General features: G+C 38.0%; 1 protein-coding gene across 2 annotated transcripts in view; it reads right to left on the reverse strand.

The window, feature by feature from the left end:
• The window catches only part of LOC103120541 (bifunctional heparan sulfate N-deacetylase/N-sulfotransferase 4), a 329,220-nt gene that overhangs the window by 11,186 nt on the left and 296,133 nt on the right, over positions 1–21,901 (reverse strand). For both annotated transcript variants that reach the window (XM_060176966.1, XM_060176961.1), the window contains 3 exons: positions 9,019–9,142; positions 6,732–6,906; positions 135–305 (listed from right to left, as the gene is read on the reverse strand). In XM_060176966.1, coding sequence (XP_060032949.1) covers positions 135–305; positions 6,732–6,906; positions 9,019–9,142 — 470 coding nt within the window. The remainder of the gene's footprint in view (positions 1–134; positions 306–6,731; positions 6,907–9,018; positions 9,143–21,901) is intronic.

The raw sequence follows: 21,901 nt of genomic DNA on the forward strand, positions 1-21,901 counted from the left end.
AAATCTACTTTTCTCCCAGATGTCTGACTTGATCTTGAATCACTGTTTTTAGCAATGTGAATTCATATTTCCTGTTTGTCATCACACACAATCATGATATGAAAGGACAGAAGAAATGAATTTTGAGACATTACCTGAGAAGTAGCAAAGTAAGTTAGCCATCTTTCTATGTGGACTGCATACCATCCAGGGAGTAGGCATCGTCTCTGCAAAGTTTTTACATCTGATGGAGCCCAGTGTCCTGTTGTAATAACTTCATAGAAATTAAACCTCAGGGCGGCTGGATCTTCATGTGATCTTTGGTGCTTTAAGAAGGAATTCAGTTGTACAATTAATTTCTTTTATGCCTGCATACATGTATGTGTGTGGTTCATGTTTGTATATGTATGCTCCTTCCTTGACTAGAGTCATGAAAAACAGGAGGTTGGGCTATGGTGCAACCTCCTGAGTGCACACAGTATTATCAAGGACCAGGGTTCGAGCTTCCACTCCCCATCTGTAGGGGGGCATGCTTCAAGAGCAGTAAAGCAGGTCTGTGGGTATCTATCTTTCTCTCTCCCTGTTCATATCTTCCTCCCCTATCAATTTCTCTTTATCCCTTCCAATAAAATAGAAAGGAAAAAAAAAAAGGCTTTCAGGAATGGTAGATTTATAATGTTAGCACCAAGCCCCAGCAATAACCCTGGGGGAAAAAGTAATGAAAACCAAATGATGCCAGAATAAAAAACTAAGCTGAAAAACGCATACATTAAAACTAGAGATTAGTATATTGCTTAAAGTATTTTAACATTCATTTTGCCACTGGTACCTGTGCATGTATAATTCAAACAGCTTAAAGTAAAAGCCTTCCACATATGCCAAACACAAATAAGCTTGTGGCTTGTCTTTATGTGTCAGGTGTAAGGTAAGAGACACCTGGGGCCAGGTGAGAGCACAGCAAGTAGAATGCACACGTCACCATGTGTTAGGACTCAAATTCAAGTCGCAGTCCCCACATGCTTCATGAGCAGCGGTGTCTATCTTCCTTTTTCTCCCTCCTAGTTTATTCTCTCCCTCCACCCCCACCCCTTTCTCTGCCACCAGGGTTATGGCTGGGGCTTGGTGCTTGCACTACAAATCCACTGCTCCTGATGGCCTTTTTATTGAGTAGGGCAGAGAGAAATTGAGAGAGGAGGCGGAGGGAGAGAGGGAGAGAGAAAGATAGATACCTGCAGACCTGCTTTGCCCCTTGTGAGGCGACCTTCCCTGCTGGTGGGGAGCCTGTGGACTTTAGCCCAGAGCCTTCTGCAGGTACTATGTGTGTGTAACCCAGTGCACCCTCACTCGGCTGCCTGGCCCCTTCTTCCCTTTATCTCTATCAGGAAAAGTAGGAAAAAGAAGAAAAGGCTGCTGGGTATTCTATAGCTATTGTTCAGGCAACAAATCAGCCTCTCTCTCTCTCTCTCTTTCTCTCTCTCCCTCTCTCTCTTTTTACCAGAGCACTACTCAGCTCTGGTTTATGTTGGTGCAAGGGATTGAACCTAAGATTTTGAAGCCTCATGCATGAGAACCTTTTTGCATAACCATCATTCTATCTGTACCTGCCCCCAGCTCGCAATTCTAAATGATCACCTTTTTATTGCAAGTTCATATATTTCAAGTCCCTATATTCCACATATGAGCAAAAACAACCGAGTAGTTGTCTTTTCACTGACTCACTTATTTCACTAAGCATCATCACCTGGGGTCCATCTGTTTGGTGCCTAAGGACACAAAGTCATCTTCTGTGAATAAAGCAGCTGTGAGTATATATGTCCCTTTGCACAGTTTTTCTCATGTCTTTTGAATATGTGCTTTGGAGTGTTATTGCAGGTTCATAAACCATTTCCATATTGGTTGATTGATTGATTTTGAGGGCTTTCCATACTGTTTCCCAAAGGCTGGGCCAATTTGCATTCCCGTCCAGTGTAGCAGAATTCCTTCTTGTTCACATCTTCGTCAACACTTCTTATTTCCTGCTGAGTGTGTAAAGTTGAGAGATGGCATCTCATTTCGAGATCCCCCCCTTTTTTTTAGATGGAAACTTTTTAGCTAAAATTATAATGAGAAATATTTTGATAGGTAGGGAAAAATAAATATGAAAAGTAAGAGAACTAAAGGAAGGTTGAGACTTGGGAGAACTGCTGTAGCTTAGAATGGAGGGATTGAGGATCCAGAATTCTGGTGGTGGGAGTGGTGTGAAGCTGTATCCTTGTTATCTTGCCATTTTGTAAATCAATATTAAATCACTAATAAGAAAATAAAGTAAGGCTGAGAGAAGGTGAATGAGATGTATACATTGATATTACAAGATATCTAAACATTAACGCAAAGACAATATATTACAGGTGGGTGGAGGGGGAGGGGATTCAGGTCCTGGAACAGGATGGCAGAGGACCTAGTGGGGGTTGTATTCTTATGTCAAAAACTAAAAAAAGGATATCAAAATGAGATACCGTCTCACACCTTTACACACTCAACAATGAGTAAATGTTATTCATGTATAATCTATTGTATTTACTGTTGACTGTAAAACATTAATTCCCCCAATAAAGAAATAAAAAAGAGAAAATATACATATTTTCTTTCTAAAATATTACAGGGTTAGCATAGAAGTATATGCCAGAATATTTGAAGAAGTGTGTTTTATGTATAAATTAGAAATAACAACAAATATAAGGAAGGATGAGTGATAATGGATAACTTGTGAGTGGTAGATTTATAGGGCTGGAAAAATTTTGAAGGGCTTTCTATTGTATATTTTCTGACATTTTTCTCTAGTAAAGAACTATAGACGTGATCCTCTTGACATTCTTGTATTTACATGCATTTGCTGAGTGTGCAGGAACTATACACTATATTTAATGAGTATAATGTGAAGAAAAAGTATAATCACTCTTTGTACATTGGAATGATAATTTTTATGCTCAGAGCATTGATAACAAGGGACTATAGGTCCTGCTCTAGATTGATTTATACCAATTTAGCAGCAACTCTTTATATTAGTGCAAGCAAGACTAGCATAATAATATGACCAGCAATATACATGGGCCTTAGGTTAGATCAATGAGGTTTACAGTTAATGGTATTTATGTACTTTCTTCATATTTGGGAGCTACTCTCTGCCCTAATTCAGCTCTCTAGCCCTACTCTCAATTCTGACATCATCTTCCCAGACAATATTTTAGTCCACCTGCACATTAGCTATCAGGTTCAGGCAAAATTTACTAAAGTCATGGGTCTCTTGGAACATACCTAAAATAGACTTTCCTAGCATCTTCCCACTCAAAGACCCCTAATTTCATGTGTTGTACTCTTGCCTTTGGGTGCCTGTTCATTAAACAATTTGTCCTGCTTTATAGCTTACTGCCTTTCAGCTACCAACTTGTAAACACTACTATGATTCCATCCTGACTTCGCTGGGCAAAAGACCTCACCAATGTGTCTGGAATCTCCCTTTCCCAGGTCCCTACCCCACTAGGAAAAGACATAAACAGGCTGGGAGTATGGATCAACCTGTCAATGTCTATGTCCACTAGAGAAGCAATTACAGAAGCCAAACCTCTCACCTTCTGCACCCCATAAAGATCTTTGGTCCATACTCCCAGAGGGATAAAGAATAGGGAAGTTTCCAATGCAGGGGATGGGACATGGTGTCTCTCTGTAGCTTTCCCTCTCTATCTCCTCACCTCTCAATTTATCTGTCTCTGTCCAATAATAAATAAATAAAAACAAAAATATTAAAAAACATGTAAAATATTTTATTCTATGTGTGTGGTAAGGAAGAACCGTAAATCTACTTGAAGGAGTAGCCATGGTTTTTTTTTCGGGGAAAATATGCAACATTTTCCTTGAGTAGTTACACTTGAATATTTTAATTAAAGTGTAACACCTGAATAGTGGGGGTACAACTTAAAAACATAAGATTAACTTCTTTTGCAATATGAGTTAAAAAAAAAGAAAGAGACATACTGAATTTTCTTGGGGAAGACACTAACTTTTGATTTGAATGGTAGTTTCTGAATGGGTCTTTAATCCAGTTGCTCTGTTTGGAATCTCACCCACTTAAAAAGTCAGTTCTCAGGGTCTTATCTTTTCTTATCCACTAGCATTGACTCCTATTCATATGCTTATTGAAGACATTCTGAAAAGATGAGATAAAGCAGGCAAAGTGAAAATTACTTTTGACCTTCTTTCAAAGGTCCTGTTAGCTTTCTTCATGTTTGCCCAGGCATAAAACAAACATACACAACTGCATTCACATCGCTGGGACTTAGTACCTACACATTATTGCCACTTTAAATTTCAGATTACTAACCCCAAACTAGGCCTTTGCCACTGTTCTGCATCTCATTGGTCAACTTTATATTATCCCTGCACAGTTCTGCATCTCATCGGTCAACTTTATATTATCCCTGCACAATGATTTTTACCATCTGTTTCAAGACTTTATTTAGTCTTCCCTTACCTAAAACATACTTCTGGTTTCCTTCCTCCTTGCTTCTTTTAGCATGGGGATATATAAGTATCATTCAGTTCTCCAGAAGGGAAATTTGAGTCATTCTTCATCCTTGGCACTTTTTTTTTCCATCAGTTTCTATAGATATCAATTCCTGAACATCTCTGGATACTTTGTGCTTCATTCGACTCCTTCATATTCTTCTCATCTTTGCTACCTACCTACAATTCTCAGTAAAACTATTCCTGTCGGATTTAATTTGGTTTCTTTGCGTATGCATTTGTTCCATTCCAGTTCAATCTTCAAATTGCAGAAAGTACAGTAATTTCCAAAAGAAAATCTGGATTAAGATTACGAATGTCTATATTTATCTGTATCTCTACCAGGCATATGTCAATGGGCATTTAGGATGCTTCCATAATTTGGTTATGTATAAAACGCAGCTATTAACAGAAGGGGGCGGTTTCTATTCTTTGTACTAGTGTTTCCATGTCTTTGGGGTATATGCCAAGAAGAGGTACTGATGGATCATAAAATCGTTCCAATACCATTATGCAGTGAAAAAGAATGAGGTTATATCATCTGGGACAAAACATATGGGACTGGAGGTTAAGTGAAGTGAAATAAAATAAGAAGTGAAAGATAGTTATCATATGGTTTCTCTTATATTTGGAATATAAATGATTAGATCAAAGCACATACAAAAAAAAGTAAAGGTAGCCAACCTGTATCTTGGACTCTATAAGAATTATGGGATTATGGAGAGTGGGACACAGGACTTTGTTATAGAGTTTGGCGGCTTGCACACATGACATATGCACGTAACCATGATTTTATAAGACTGTAGAACTGTGTCAAGTCACTGAAGAGAGAATTGTTCTAAAATATAATTATTTCAAAGGCTTCTAGTTGCTCAAAGAATAGGAGCCTTATGATTCTCTCTCGTGATGTTCTTTTCTCTAGAGTATGTTCTCGTTGACTCTGACAGTCTCTCACAGCACATTCACAGTTTTTAATTATGTACCTTTATCTTTGCTTGACCATCTATTAACATATTAGAGTGATCACAATGTTACATCATCCTACTGATTAAAACTGTAATGAAACACAGCAGTAAAATATCCCATTTTAGCATGCGCAGATCTATGTTGTTGGATGCTTCTTTTTTCTGTCTTGTTTATTAGTGTTATAGTACTCTGATATATAATTGAAGGGTTCAGTATTTGCCTATTCCTTTGAAGTTGTCCTTCTGGTCGATTTCAGTAGAGGGACCGTAGCTCAACATAAAAACCTTACAGGCCTTTTGCTGTCACCATGGTAGTTTTCTGAAAACATTTCCCAACAAATTCATCTACTGAAATGTCTGATTACCTTCAGCATTCTTTCCTTTCAGCAGGGAGAATAAAAAAGTGACAACTTTGGATGACATAAAAAATAATGGTGCTTAGATTTTGCGTTTTGTTGACACCTAATTAGGTTGTTCAATTTTATATGAATCATTAAGTGGCCGTGTTTGCGTGAGTGTATCGTCTCACTATCTTTCTTTTTCTAGAGACATAATTTATTAATTAATCAATTCCTACTGATTTGTCAGACCTTTCTAAAAACAAATTAAGGGAGTCGGGCCATAGCTCAGCGGGTTAAGTGTGTCACGTGGCACAAAGCATAAGGACCAGTGTAAGGATCCTGGTTCCAGCCCCCGGCTCCCCACCTGCTGGGGAGTCACTTCACAAGTGGTGAAGCAGGTCTGCAGGTGTCTATCTTTCTCTCCCCCCTCTGTCTTCCCCTCCTCTCTTCATTTCTCTCTGTCCTATCCAACAACGATGACAACAACAATAAAATAACAAGGGCAACAAAAGAGAATAAATAAATATTAAAAGAAAAGAAAAAGAAAGTAAAAAAAAAACAAATTAAGAACTCAAGTTATTTACCACATAGTTGCTGAAATGATCTGCTTTTAATTTTGTCAACTAAGAATGGCAGTTCTCAAGCTTACATGGTTTCGCTAAAATACTCACTCTTTAATTCGTAATTTTCTAAGATTTTTGCATGAGATTTCATATCCAGTTTAACACATATTCAAATCTTAGTTCTCATCTCTTTCTCTCCACCCAGCTCTTCTTTCTTTCTCTCTCTCTAGAGGCTTACTCTCAAACATTTAACTTACTACATCCGAACTTAATTTGGTAATGTACCTTTGCTTACGTTCAAGTAATGATCAAATGTTCTTATCACTGTTTCTACTGTCTCATACCTGGTACCAAGAATATGCCCTGTCTGAGGGGTCGATGAGAATGGTGATGATCTTGGCTTTGGGGATCAGAGATGCAGCTCGTCTGGGGGCATCTTCTGAATGGAAGTAGTTAGCACTCTTTTCAAATAGAAAGTCATTTGTAATGTTGGATGGACTAGGGAAGAAATCCATATACCTGAAGGTAGGGAAAAGAAAAGAAAACAAAACAAAAAACAATTTTTTACTCTGAGGTCTAGACTTTTCCTGTCTTTCTCTGGATAGCAAATAATTTGAACAATTTTATGTATATTGATATCATCTTATAATTCTTTTTTTTGCTATAATAGTAGAACTAATCATTGTTCTACATATTTCAATGTAAAGACAACCCAAAGTATTACTATTTAAGACAGAGAAAGGGGTGAGATGAAATAGAGGACCAAGATGAAATAGGGGAAAGACTTTTAGACCTAGGCTGATGTTCTTTGCTATCAAAAGCCAAATGCAGAAAAATTAAGTTTACCCTTGGCAAACACCAAATCACACTGCATTGCCTAGTAAACATCTTAAAAATAGTATATTTATGTTTTCACACTTTAAAGAAAAAAATTCTGAAATGGAAATTAAGAATACACAAGAGGAAAAAAATGTGTAAAGTCAAAATGGCTATAAAATACTAAGCAGATCAGGGCAGAGCTGTTTCCCCTTTCAGCTTGAGTATAATTTGTAGTATGTGTAGGGATGTGAACACATTATAGTCTATCTTGAGTAATTAAGGGACTATTTCCTGCCAGTGTAGCCTGTGGTGCCTCAGTCAGTTCACCCCTCCATATGCTGTGGGAACATTCCTCTGTGGGTAGATTATGGAATCAATATGTTCCGAGGTTAATTCAGTTCAAGGCTTTAATTATGCATGTAACCCTCCTTACAGCTCATCACTCCTCTAACCCTCAAATGTTCTAGAAATAAATAATGAGAGCAATTAAGAATTCATACAACACACTGATTTTCCTCTTTGACATTTGTTATGCTTCTCAAATGTGAAGTACTCAAAAGTCTCCTCTACACTCCTGCTTAACACTTTGTGTTCCATGGCCAAGAGAAAAAAAATCCATACCGTGTTTTTAATAACTTTAGTGCGATTCTAAAATTCATTTAGTCTTTTTTTTTAACTTTATTTATTTTTATTAGAGACAGAAATTGAGGGGAAGGGAAGATAGAGATGGAGAGAGACAGAGAGACACCTGCAGCCCTGCTTCACCAACTCGTGAAGCTTTCCCTCTTCAGGTGGGGATCAGGGGCTTGAACCCAGGTCCTTGCACACTGCAGTGTGTGCACTTAACCAGGTGTGCCACCGCCTGGCTCTCATTTAGTCTTTTAAAGAATGGAAAAGTTTCTCTTTGGGATGGGATCAACTCTGATGGCCAGATTACCTCTGCTCCCTTCTAATACTTGCTACATGTACAAAATGACAGGACTTCCACTAAGGGAAGCTCACGCATGTAGTTGACACAGAGGTGCAAGCTACAGAGTAGTGTTTGAGGGAATTTTCCCTAGGAGGAGATTTGCATTTTATAGCTGGGAAGTGGAAGTCCATATTTCTGAGGTCATACTTTCTTAAAAAAAAAATAACAACAACCTGGAATAGAGCTATAGAAAAATCACCAGAGTGGAGATCATTTCCAGTATTAATTCTCTTCTACTTAAGTTGAGGGAAAAAGTTGTGATGTTAACATCTTCGCCTAATTTGTCAAATGCAAATTAATAGCCCCTTTATGCAAGTGTATGATTAGAATTAATCTAGTTTTGGAACTGGCTTTGTTACTATTTGCATGATAAATATCAACCTGCGTTATAATGTAGCATATACGGTCTCTTGGTTAATGAAGATACATGTCACAGGGCATCAAATAAAACAAATCACTGATTTGTTTCCTTGAGCATTATTGTAAAGACAAATTATGTGTTCAGTTAAAAAAAAATTCTAGGCACAGCAAAATAATTGTATGTTTAAGGAGAATTTAAATAACCTTATGAATAATTCTGATGAAAAATACTCTATAATATTTTTATTTAATAATAGTAATTTACCAGAAAAATATTATTATTATTGTGCTGTCCAAATCAAATTATAGGCAACACTGATTAAACATATCATCATTATAAATTAATTTCTAATTCACTATGGTAGAATTGAGGATAACACATTTATTCTATAATTATGTAGATGCTATACATATATCTGTAATTGCTCTGCAGTGACTGAGCATTAGTTAATAGTGGAATTTATTATTATTATTTTTCTTACCAGTCAATTCCTTTGTGATAGTTGTTTCCATTAAAGAATTGAACTTCTTCAAATGTTTTTGGGTTGGGGAGATTGCTGATGATGGAAGGGTGCATAAGAAGAAATAAATAAAGTGCAGTTGTTCCTGTCCGAAAAGAAGGTAAAATGTTATGTGACAGTGAAAGAAGAGATAACTGTTTTAGCTGATGTTTCTCTAAAAAAGCATTACTCAAAAGGTAATTCTTTTCAGTGTCAAATGACTTCTTTCAAATCAGTTAGGAGTACTGCATGTAGTGAGGGTTGTGTGTTCTTTTTATGGAGTATGTGACGCTACTTAACCAAACACCCAACTTAATATTAGTATGCAGCCAGACTTCTCGAGGCAGGACTATGGAGCAGCAGCAGCTGTGTTTCTTTCCTTTCCTCTCCCAGGTCACCTAGGAATATCAAAGGAGACCACCTGGGACTGCAACAAGGCAGGACTAGAAGGACATCAAGAACCCACCAAACCACCAGTGAGTGCAAACACGTATGGCTCTTGAACAGGGAGGAGCCTAAGGAAAGATTGAGCTGCTGGTAACAGTCCATCAGTTTACCAGTTGAGGCACCACCTCCAGTCTGCTTTACCAACAAAATGACTGCTGAAGGGAGGAGAGGACTTCCCTAAGACTCACCAAATGCAACTGTGAGTCTCCATTGCTACTGCCCTCAGAGGCTGGAGCAGCAGGGGGGAGGACCTGTACTGACATCTGGGAACAGAGAACTGACCAGGAAAATCAGGAGAAAAGCTATACCTCAGTGGCCTAGCAGTGGGGCTGTATAGAGGGAGCCTTTCCACATTTGCTCTCCTGATAAGAACATGGTGAATAATTGCCTCAGAACCTATAGACTATAAACAGGACTTGTTTAGAAACTCACAGGGCCCAGCCGTGCTGCCTGGCTGGACACAGAATCTGAATTGAGCCTGGAGCTTTGGATCCTTGGGGTGTGAGAGTCTCTTTGCAAAATCACTGTGCTATATCTCCCCCACTCTGACTTATCTCTTGATCAGGAGTGAGTGATTAAGCTAAGAAACTTACTTCAAGTTTAAAAGCCCAGGGGCTCCCCTTGCCTACAGGGAAGAAAAAGAACAAAAGAAGCTTTTAACAGCTTCTGTGCTCCAACTCAGGAATTGAAATAATATTGAAACAACTTTCAGTTTCCACAACTGTGAACTCTTTAAGTACCATACTTAGACAAAAGTCAATCCAGGAAAGAGTGATCAGTTATTTGAAAAGTACTGAGAGAGGGACCTTATAACATACTATATAGAATGGTTAAACCAACAAGAAGAAATATTGGAGAAATGAACCAGGACAAGAGTCCAGCTACCCCACCCCTCCAAAGTCGAACCACAAATTAGTAAGGTCAACCTCCAAACTCTTGTTAAGGAAATAGTCACAGGAGTGAGTCAAGAGTTTGAAAGAATTGTCAACAGAAATACAGAAACAACAAATGAGACCCTGGAAGAAAACACTAATTATCTCAAGGTTATTAGAGAACTGAAAGCTGAAATAGCTGAGCTAAGAACACAACTAGCTGAACAAACTAAAACAGTATCAGAAGAGGGTAACAAAATAGATGAACTCCAGAACACAGTAGAGGGGAGAGAGAAAAGAATAAATGAGGCTGAAGACAGAATTAGCAAGATGTAGAATGAACTAGAGACAACTAAAAAAGAAGTAAGAAATCTCAAAAAGAGATTAAGAGATACTGAAAACAACAAAAGAGACCTATGGGATGACTTAAAAAGAAACAATATACACATTATTGGCTTAGCAGAGGAAGAAAGAGAGGGAAGGGAAGAAAGCATTCTACAGGACATAATGGCCAAGAACTTCCTTAGTCTAGACAACATCATAAAGGCTCAAGAAGCCCAGAGGGTCCCAAACAGAATTAACCCAGACTTAAAGGCACCAAGACACATCATATTTAGGATGGGAAGGAATAAGGATAAAGAAAAGATCCTGAAGGCTGCAAGAGAAAAACAGAGTCACCTACAGAGGAAAACCCATAAGATTAGCAACAGATTTCTCCACACAGACAACACAGGCAAGAAGAGAATGGCAAGATATCTATTGAGTGCTCAATGAGAAAGGCTTTCAACCAAGACTACTGTATCCTGCTAGACAGTCATTCAGACTAGATGGAGGCATAAAAACTTCCTCAGACAAGCAACAGTTGAAAGAATCAACTATCACCAAGCCAGCCCTGAAAGAAGTCCTGAAAGGTCTCCTATAAACAGTCAGACCACCATAAATATGCCATATATCAGAACACTCTAAAAATCTACAATAGTGGTGTTAAAATATCTTCAATCTTTGATATCAATAAATGTCAATGGCCTGAATTCATCTATTAAAAGGAACAGGTAGGAAGATGGATCAGAAAAAACAACCTAACAATATGCTATCTTCAGGAAACCCACCTAACTCAATAAGACAAACACAGGCTCAAAGTGAAAAGATGGATAATTATTATACAAGCCAATGGCCCACAAAAAAGGGCAGGAATAGCTATTCTCATATCTGACATGATAGACTTAAAAGTAAATAAAATTAAAAAAGATGGGGGATGCATACTACTTAATGCTCAGAAGATCAGTCAACCAAGAAGACTAAACAGTTGTTAACATCTACACAGCCAATGAGAAATCATCTAAATATCTCAAACATCGACTGAAAGAGCTACAGTGATATATTAACAGCAACACAGTCATAGTAGGGGACTTCAACACCCCACTCTCTCAACTTGACAGATCATCCAGGCAGAATATCAATAAAGACATGAGGGAGCTAAATGAGGAGATAGATAAACTAGAGCTATTGGACATTTTCAGAGTCATTCATCTCAAGAAACTTGAATACACATTTTACTCAAGTCCACATGGGTCATTCTCAAGGATAGACCATATGTTAGGCCACAAAGACAGCATCAGCCAATTCAAGAGCATTGAAATAATCTCAAGCATCTTCTCAGACCACAGTGAAATTAAACTAACACTTAACAATCAACAAAAGGTTAGTAATAGTCTCAAAATGGGGAAGCTCAACAGTACACTACTTAAGAACCTCTGGGTCAAAGAGGAAATAAAGGGAGATATCAAAATGTTTCGAGAGTTCAATGAAAATGAAGACACAAGCTATCAAAATATTTGGGACACAGCTAAGGCAGTACTGAGAGGGAAGTTCATAGCCATACAAGCACACATTAGGAAACAAGAAAAAGCACAAATAAACAGCCTGATTACACATCTTAAAGACCTAGAAGAAGAAGAACAAAGGAACCCTAAAGCAACCAGAAGGACAGAAATCACTAAAATTAGGGCAGAAATCAATAATATTGAAAATAAGAAAACCATACAAAAGATTAATGAAAGTAAATGTTGGTTCTTCGAAAGAGTGAACAAAATTGACAAACCTTTAGCCACACTTACAAAACAAAAAAGGGAGAAGACCCAAATAAATCATATCATAAATGAAAGAGATGTCACAACAGACACCACAGAAATTCAGCATGTCATATGAGGTTTCCATGAACAACTATATATGCCACCAAGCTAGAGAACCTGGAAAAAATGGATGATTTACTATGTCCATTTGTAGATACCTATGAACTTCCAAAATTAAGTAAAGAGGAACTAGATAACATGAACAGGCCCATCACAGCTAATGAAATTGAAACAGTTATGAAAAACCTTCCCAAGAATAAAAGTCTTGGACCGGATGGTTTTAAATGAATTCTACAAATCCTTCAAAGAAGAGTTAATACCTCTACTTTTAAAAGTTTTCCAGAAGATTGAAGACACAGGAATACTCTCAGCTTCTATGATGCCAACATCACTCTGATACCCAAAGCAGACAGGAACACAACCAAAAAAGAAAACTAAAGACCAATATCTCTGAGGAACATAGATGCTAAAAGATTGAACAAAATTCTAGCCAACCAGATATAGCAGTATATTAAAAAGATTGCTCATCATGACCAAGTGGAGTTTATCCCAGGGATGCAAGTTTGCTATAATATACGTAAATCAATCAACGTGATCCACCACATCAACAAAAGCAAGACCAAAAACTACATGGTCATATCAATAGATGCAGAGAAAACCTTTGAAAAAAATACAACATCCCTTTATGATCAAAACACTACAAAAATGGGAATAGGAGGAAAATTCCTGAAGATAGTGGAGTCTATATATAGCAAAACTAGAGCCAACATCATACTCAATGGTGAAAAGCTGGAAGCATTTCCCCTCAGATCAGGTACTAGACAGGGCTGCCCACTATCACCATTACTATTCAACATAGTGTTGGAAGTTCTTGCCATAGCAATCAGGCAGGAGCAAAGAATTAAACAGATACACTTTGGAAGAGAAGAAGTCAAACTCTCCCTATTTGCAGATGACATGATAGTATACATAGAAAAACCTAAGGAATCCATAAAGAAGCTTTTGAAAATCATCAGGCAATTTAGTAAGGTGTCAACTACAAAATTAACATTCCTCTATGCAAACACTAAGTTTGAATAAGATGAAATCCAGAAATCAATTCCTTTTACTATAGCAACAAAAACAATAAAATATCTAGGAATAAATGTAATAAAAGAAGTGAAAGACTTGTATACTAAAAATTATGAGTCACTACTCAAGGAAATAGAAAAAGACACAAAGAAGTTGAAAGATATCCCATGTTCATGGGTTGGAAGAGTTAACATCATTAAAATGAATATATTACCCAGAGCCATATACAAATTTAATGCTATCCCCATTAAGATCCCAACCACATTTTAAAGGAGAATAGGTGAAATGCTACAAATGTTTATCTGGAACCAGAAAAGACCTAGAATTGCCAAAACAATTTTGAGAAGGAAGAACAGAACTGGAGGCATCACAGTCCAAGTTCTCAAATTGTATTATTGGGCCATTGTAATCAAAACTGCTTGGTACTGGAACATGAATAGACACACTGACCAGTGGACTAGAATTCAGAGCCCAGAAGCAAGCCCCCACACTTATAGACATCTAATCTTTGACAAAGGTGCCCAGACTATTCAATGGGGAAAGGAGAGTCTCTTCAACAAACGGTATTAAAAAAAATGGGTTGAAACATGCAGAAGAATGAAACTGAACCACTATATTTCAGCAAACACAAAAGTAAATTCCAAGTGGATCAAGGACTTGGATGTTAGACCAGAAACTATAAGATACTTGGAGGAAAATACTGGCAGAACTCTTTTCCGCATCAATTTTAAAGACATCTTTAATGAAATTACTCCAATTACAAAGAATAGTAAGGCAAGTATAAATAAACCTATGGGACTACATCAAATTAAAAAGCTTCTGTACAGCAAAAGAAACCACTACCCAAACCAAGAGACCCTCACAGAATGGGAGAAGATCTTTACATGCCATTCATCAGACAAGAGGCTAATAACTAAAATACATAAAGAACTTTCCAAACTCAACAACAAGAAAACAAATAACCCCGTCCAAAAATGGGGAGGACATGGACAGAATATTCACCACAGAAGAGATCCAAAAGGTTGAGAAACATGAAAAAATGCTCCAAGTCTTTGATTGTCAGAGAAATGCAAAAAAAGGCAACAATGTGATACCACTTCACTCCTGTGAGAATGTCATATATCAGAAAAGGTAACAGCAGTAAATGCTGGAGTGGTTGTGGGGTCAAAGGAACCCTCCTGCACTGCTGGTGGGAATGCCAATTGGTCCAACCTCTGTGGAGAACAGTCTGGAGAACTCTCAGAAGGCTAGAAATGGACCTACCCTATGATTCTGCAATTCCTCTCCTGGGGATATATCCTAAGGAACACAACACACCCATCCCAAGAGACCTGTGTACATATATGTTCTTGGCAGCACAATTTGTAATAGCCAAAACCTGGAAGCAACCAGGTATCCAACAACAGATGAGTGGCTGAGCAAGTTGTGGTGTATATACACAATGGAATACCACTCAGCTATTAAAATGGTGACTTCACTGTTTTCAGCCCACCTTGGGATGGAGTTTGAAGAAAGCATGTTAAGTGAAATAAGTCAGAAATAGAAGGATGAATATGGGATGATCTCACTCTAATGCAGAAGTTGAAAAGCAAGATCAGAAGAGAAAACACAAGTAGAACCTGAACTGAAGTTGGTATATTGCACCAAAGTAAAAGACCCTGGGGTGGGTGGGGGGGAGAGTATAGGTCCAAAAAGGATGGCAGAGGACCTAGTGGGGGTTGTATTGTTATGAGGAAAACTGAGAAATGTTATATACAATCTGTTGTATTTACTGTTGAATGTAAAACATTAATCCCCAAATAAAGAAATTAAAAGAAATATATTAGTATGCAGCCAAAGTCAAGCAGATAGCAGACACAGCCAGGAAACACTTTCAGAAATGAGGTTGTTAATGTCCTTCTGGAGACAGGTGAGTGACTAAAGTGTTAAGGACACTGGCACATTACAAGGACCTATTGGGTTTTAATATTTACAACAGTTCAACTAAATTAAATCAAACTGTGCAACAGATGTTGACTGGTGTTAGTCTGTACATGACTTGTAGTAATAACTGGTGATAACTTTTGATAAGAGAGGCAGTTGAAGGGTCAGGTGGTGATGCATGGGGCTGAGTGTACATGTTACAATGTGCAAGGTCCTGGGTTTGAGCCTGATCCCTACCTGCAGAGGGAAAGCTTTCCAAGTGGTGAAGAAGTACTACAGTTGTCTCTCTCCCTCTCTATCACCCTCTTTCCTCTTGATTTCTGGCTGTCTCTATCCAATAAATAAACAAAGATATACAAAAAATTAAAAATGAAACTTAAAAATACAGAAAGGCGTTTGCTGCCCTCAGTAAACTGAAAGTATATGCATAGACTTGGATCAAATAAACAGATATTTGTGACATCATGAGGCTGTCGTATTATTTTTTATATGTATTTATTTTCCCTTTTTGTTGTCCTTGTTGTTTTTCATTGTTGTAGTTATTGTTGTTGTTGATGATGTCGTCATTGTTAGATAGGACAGAGAGAAATGGAGAGAGGAGGGGAAGACAGAGAGGGGGACAGAAAGATAGACACCTGCAGACCTGCTTCACCGCCTGTGAAGCGACTCCCCTGCAGGTGGGGAGCCGGAGGCTGGAACTGGGATCCTTACACCAGTCCTTGTGCTTTGAGCCACATGCGCTTAACTCGCTGCGCTACTGCCTGACTCCCTGAGGCTGTCTTATTTTATTTGTTTATTTTTCAAAATTTCTTTATTGGGTCATTAATGATTTATAGTCACCAGTAAAATACAGTAGTTTGTACATGTGTACTATTTCCCAGTTTTCCACATAACAGTTGAATCCCCACTAGATCCTCCTCTGCCATCATGTTCCAGGACCCGAACCCTGCCCCTCACCCCAGAGTCTTTTACTTTGGTGCAATACACCAACCCCAGCCTAAGTTCTGCTTACTGTTTTCCCTTACAATCTTGTTTTTCAGCTTCTGTCTGTGTGTGAGATCATCCCATATTCATCCTTTTGTTTCTGACTTATCTTATTTAACGTGATTCCTTCAAACTTCATCCAAGATGGAGTAAAGAAGATGAATTCAGAGGTTGGGCGGTAGGGCAGCAGGTTAAGCCCATGTACCGCGAAGCTCAAGGACTAAAGATCCCCCTTTGAGCCCTGTTTCCCCACCTGCAGGGAAGTCGCTTCACAGGCGATGAAGCAGGTTGCAGATATCTATCTTTCTCTTTCTCTCTGTTCTCCCCTCCTCTCTCCATTTCTCTCTGTCCTATCCAACGACGACAGCTATAACAACAATAATAAAAACAGTGGCAACAAAAGGGATTAAATAAGTAACTTAAAAAAAGATGAATTCACTATTTTTAATAGCTGAGTAGTATTTCATTGTTGTATTTCATACAATAACTTTCTCAGCCACTCATCTGTTGTTAGACACCTGGGTTGCTTCTAGGTTTTGGCTATTACAAATTGTGCTGCTATGAATATAGGTATAGACAAATCTTTTTGGATGGGTGTGTTTGGTTCCTTAGGATAAACCTATTGTGACGCAGCGTACCGGCTGACCATAGGAAGTTGGACACAGCACTTGGCTGACATCAGCCTGGTGAATGAGCATACTACAATCTGTGCAAACGCACAATGGATTGTGGGTGGATTGAATGGATTTAAACACAAACAGGTGGAAGTCAGGCCCTTTTTGGCCATTGCTTCTCCTGCTCAGATAGATCTTGGCTGAGGGTGTTTGAAGTGTCCGCCATAGCTGCCTCTCCTGGGAACTGAACACGTGTGACTCGGCTAGCTGGTAAACTCTAAGACTCCTCTACAGCCATATGAGTAACCTCTACCTTGGCTGATAATTGTTTATCTTGTGAGGCTGAAATTTTGGTAACTAATTCATGGGTTTATGAGACTGGCTTACTTTCTCCTGCCTATAATTTCTTATTTTGTAGTACCTAATATATTAAATCCCATACTATTGTACTGCCATAATAAGGCTTTGGTTGTTTAAACCCAAACCAGCTGCAACACAGACAAGTTCATTATGAATGACGGCCATGTCTTTTTTTTTTTTTTTTTTAATTTTAAATTGCAACATATATCCCCTGGAGAGGAATTGCAGGATCACAGGGTAGGTCCACTTGTAGCCTCCTGAAAGTTTTCCAGACTGCTCTCCACAGGGGTTGGGTCAATTGACATTCCCACCAGCAGCGCAGGAGGGTTCCTTTGTCCCCTGAGGCTGTCTTTATAATGAAAAAAGACTAGATGCTTTTCCAATACCTGAGAAAATAAGGGATTTAAACTTGAGGGGCTAATGTGTCTAGAAGAAGATGCAGCCCAAGGTTATTATAAAAACATGAAGTTCCTCAGCCGGGTTGAAAGATGAGAGCTTAGTTTGAGAAAGACGGCCAATTGAATATTTAACTTGAAAGATGAGATAGTCAAGTCTGATAAAAGGCTTTCATCAGAAGTGGTTAGCTGATAGAACCTTCTGAGTGTACACATCACAGAAGTCTCTAATACAGTTTATCAACCTTATTTCTTTGAGACAGGCCAGAAAAGGAGGACCACAGCAGAAAGGATCAGGAAATAACTGGGTCATCAAGGTTCTTATAATCAAATATTCTCTTCCAGAAAAAGTGATCTCGTTTTGTAACACATTGGAGCTGGAGAGTTTGTTGGATTTTCTCATTCTAGGAGAGCTGGGACTGACCTACACGGATTCTTTGGCATGATAATTATGGATTCTCAATGCAGAGAAGGTCAGCAACGAACTGGCATAAGGTTGTAATACATCCCAAACTCCTCAGAGCAAAGGCTACTATGCTTCATGTATTAGGTCCACACAGTTTAACAAGGTCACCATGACTGAGCAGAGACCTGAGTATTAAAGGGAAGTGATGCAGCTTTAAAAACCTCCTTAGCTGGAACAGACATTAAAATATCTAGAACCAGTGACTTGTAGTGCAATGGAAGGGCAAAAGTCAATACATTTCCTTAAGATTTAATTATTAGTTTAAAACTCAACAACTAATATGGAGTCAAATGTAATTCAAAACATAGAAGAAATGAAAACTTCATAAGACCTGAATGAGAGGGTCTAAGGATCAGGCAGGTGAACTATTCCAAACACAGAATCACTAAAGTTATAATGGGAAGTAGAAATCTTGAAGAACTGCTCTGCTCTTCTCTGCTCTTGAAAATAAAAGAACTTCTGAAAAAATAAAGAGAAGAAGACTTCAGGGGCTGGGTGATGGCCTACCCAACAAGCATATATAGTATGAAATGCAAGGATCCAGGTTTGAGCCCCTGCTCCCCACCTGCGGGGGGGGGGGGGGGGGCTGCTTCATGAGTAGAGAAGCAGTTCCGCAGGTGTCTCTCTCCCTCTCTGTCTCCCCATCCCTCTCAATTTTTCTCTGTCCTACTCAATAAAATGGAGGGGGAAATAAAGGCTACCAGTAGCAGTGGATTCATAGTGCTTGTACTAAGCCCCAGTGATAACACTGGAGGCAGAAAAAAAAGAAAGAAAAATTCAGATATATAAATAAGTGGCCTTTCTTCCTTCCTTCCTTCCTTCCTTCCTTCCTTCCTTCCTTCCTTCCTTCCTTCCTTCCTCTCTTTCTTTCTTTCTTTCTTTCTTTCTTTCTTTCTTTCTTTCTTTCTTTCTTTCCTTTACTGGGGGATTAATGGTTTACAGTCTACAGTAAAATATAGTAGTTTGTACATATATAACATTTCTCAGTTTTCCACATAACAATCTAACCCCCTCTAGGTCCTCCTCCACCATCATGTTCCAGGATCTGAACACTCCCCCCTCACTCCAGTCTTTTACTTTAGTGCAATATACCAACTCCAGACCAAGTTTCGCTTTGTGTTTTCCCTTCTGATCTTATTTTTCAACTTCTGTCTATGAGTGGGATCATCCCATATTCTTCCTTCTCTTTCTGACTCATCTCACTTAACATCAACAAATGGGTTTTAAGAATTACCTCAATCCTGTTACATTAGAACAGACTCCCTGCAGCATATAAATTATTATCCCACTGCTTTGTTTTAACTTGCTTGTTTGTGTGTCTTAGGAAAGTCTTAATCAACTCAAAGCTTTATCACTCTCTAGTAGATCAAGTATTAAAATCTAAAGGTATAAAGTTATCTTTTAAAAAAATTTTATTTATTATCCCTTTTGTTGCTCTTCTTGTCTTTTTACTGTTGTTGTAGTTATTGTTGTGGTTGTTATTGATGTCGTCCTTGTTAGATAGGACAGAGAGAAATGGAGAGGAGGGGAAGACAGAGAGGGGGAGAGAAAGACAGACACCTGCAGACCTTCTTCACTGCCTGTGAAGCGACTCCCCTGCAGGTGGGGAGCTGGGGGCTCGAACTGGGATCCTTAGGCCGGTCCTTGGGCTTTGCGCCACATGCGCTTAACCCGCTGCGCTACCACCAGACCCCCTAAAGTTATCTTCTTTAAGAAGACATCCAAAAGTACTAATAACGAGGGACAAAAATGTATACTTGCTAATCTGCCAAAATGACAGAGTTGTGTCTTTAAATTGAAAATTTAATATAACCTTATAGTACAAGCACACTTTGTTTTTATGCTAGTCATCACAGAGCATTGTAGTAGGAGAGTTGGTAGAAAATTAATTCACTTAGTAGATGACAAAAGAGACAATGACAGATATCTGAAAATGCATGTTGTTCTTTTCCCCCTCCATCTTTACACTCATATGACTCAGCAGTGCAGTGTATTTTATATTCCTAGAAGGAAAGATCTCAACAACCAACATCTAATTGTTTGGAAATTTTACCCACAGCCTTAAAAGTGATCTAGTTGCTTGTGTTACCCATCTCTTCATCTGGATCAGACTTATGTATCATAACTGTTTGTTTGATGTTATGCTTTGTGTCCTAGTGGTGAAAACGCTTCCAGTCAAAGCAGTGAATTCAAAATACAGCAACTCAATAATAACTTTAATTAATCAGAACATGAACAAAGTGAGTAAAACTGCCACATCCTGAAGAAAGCATAACATATTCTAACTGAAAGTGTCATCTCCTTGGTGAAATAGTTTCATTCTCTTTTACTACATTCTTATACACTTGTCCTTCAGCACATAAGCAAATATGAAAAGAAAATAAATGTCTGATAAACCTCAGATGCTTCAGAAAATATGTCCAAGATATATTGATATCAAATGAACATTAAAAAAAAAAGCAAACCACAAATGAAAAATATTTAAAAGTAATAGTGTAATGCTATGGGGAAAAAAACTCAATTTCAGGCTGGTTAATGTTGTTTGAATCTAGTAAAAGCTCTTTTAAATTTTATTTATTTATTTATTTATTTTTTTAACATTTATTTCTATTTGGTTATTATTGGATAGATACAGAGAGGCATTGAGAGGGATGGGGAAGAATAGAGAGAAAGACACAGATAGACTCCTGCCATTCTGCTTCACCACTCATGAAGCGTAAAAGCTCTTTTTAAAAGCAACTTAATTCAGGAGTCAATCAAGCAAAATCTAAAAAAAAAAAGTAGAAATGGAAAATAAGACTCCACAGTTGTGATAAAAAAAATCAAAGTTATCAAAGCATTTGATATCTGTTGAAGAGTTTTAAAATCTACAATTAATTATTTAGTTCTTAATTCTCATTAATTGACTTATCTAAGTTTCCTTTGGAGGATCATTTCATAAAGGTGGTTTAGTAGGGATGAAAAGTATCCCAATAAAAAAAGTGAGAGAGGATATTAATGGAATAATCTCTCCATAGAAGAGATCCAAAAGGGCAATAGAGATATGAAAAAGCTGATCTTGGATGGATGTAAAAAAACTCATGTTAAGTGAAATAAGTTAGAAACAGAAGGATGAATATGGGATGATCTCACTCTCAGGCAGAAGTTGAAAAACAAGCTCAGAAGAGCAAACACAAGTAGAACCTGAACTGAAATTGATGTATTGCACCAAGTAAAAGACTCTGAGGTGGGTGGGGGAGGAGAATACAGATCCAAGAAGGATGACAGAGGACCTAGTGGGGGTTGTATTGTTATATAGAAAACTGAGAAATGTTATGCATGTACAAACTATTGTATTTACTGTAGAATGTAAAACATCAATTCCCAATAAAGAAATTAAAAAAAATTCAAGCTATTGATTATCAGAGAAATGCAAATAAAGACAACAAATAAAGGAGATACTGCTTCACTCAGGCGAGAATGTCATAGGAAAGGACAGTAACAACCAATGCTAGAGAGGCTGGGGGGAGAGAGTAAAGAAACTCCTCCACTGCTTGTGAGAATGTCAATTGTTCCAACCCTTGTGGAGAGCAGTCTGGAGAACTCTCAGAACATTGGAAAT

The sequence above is a fragment of the Erinaceus europaeus genome, chromosome 2, assembly GCF_950295315.1.
Source record: "Erinaceus europaeus chromosome 2, mEriEur2.1, whole genome shotgun sequence".
In the NCBI taxonomy this organism is placed as follows: domain Eukaryota; kingdom Metazoa; phylum Chordata; class Mammalia; order Eulipotyphla; family Erinaceidae; genus Erinaceus; species Erinaceus europaeus.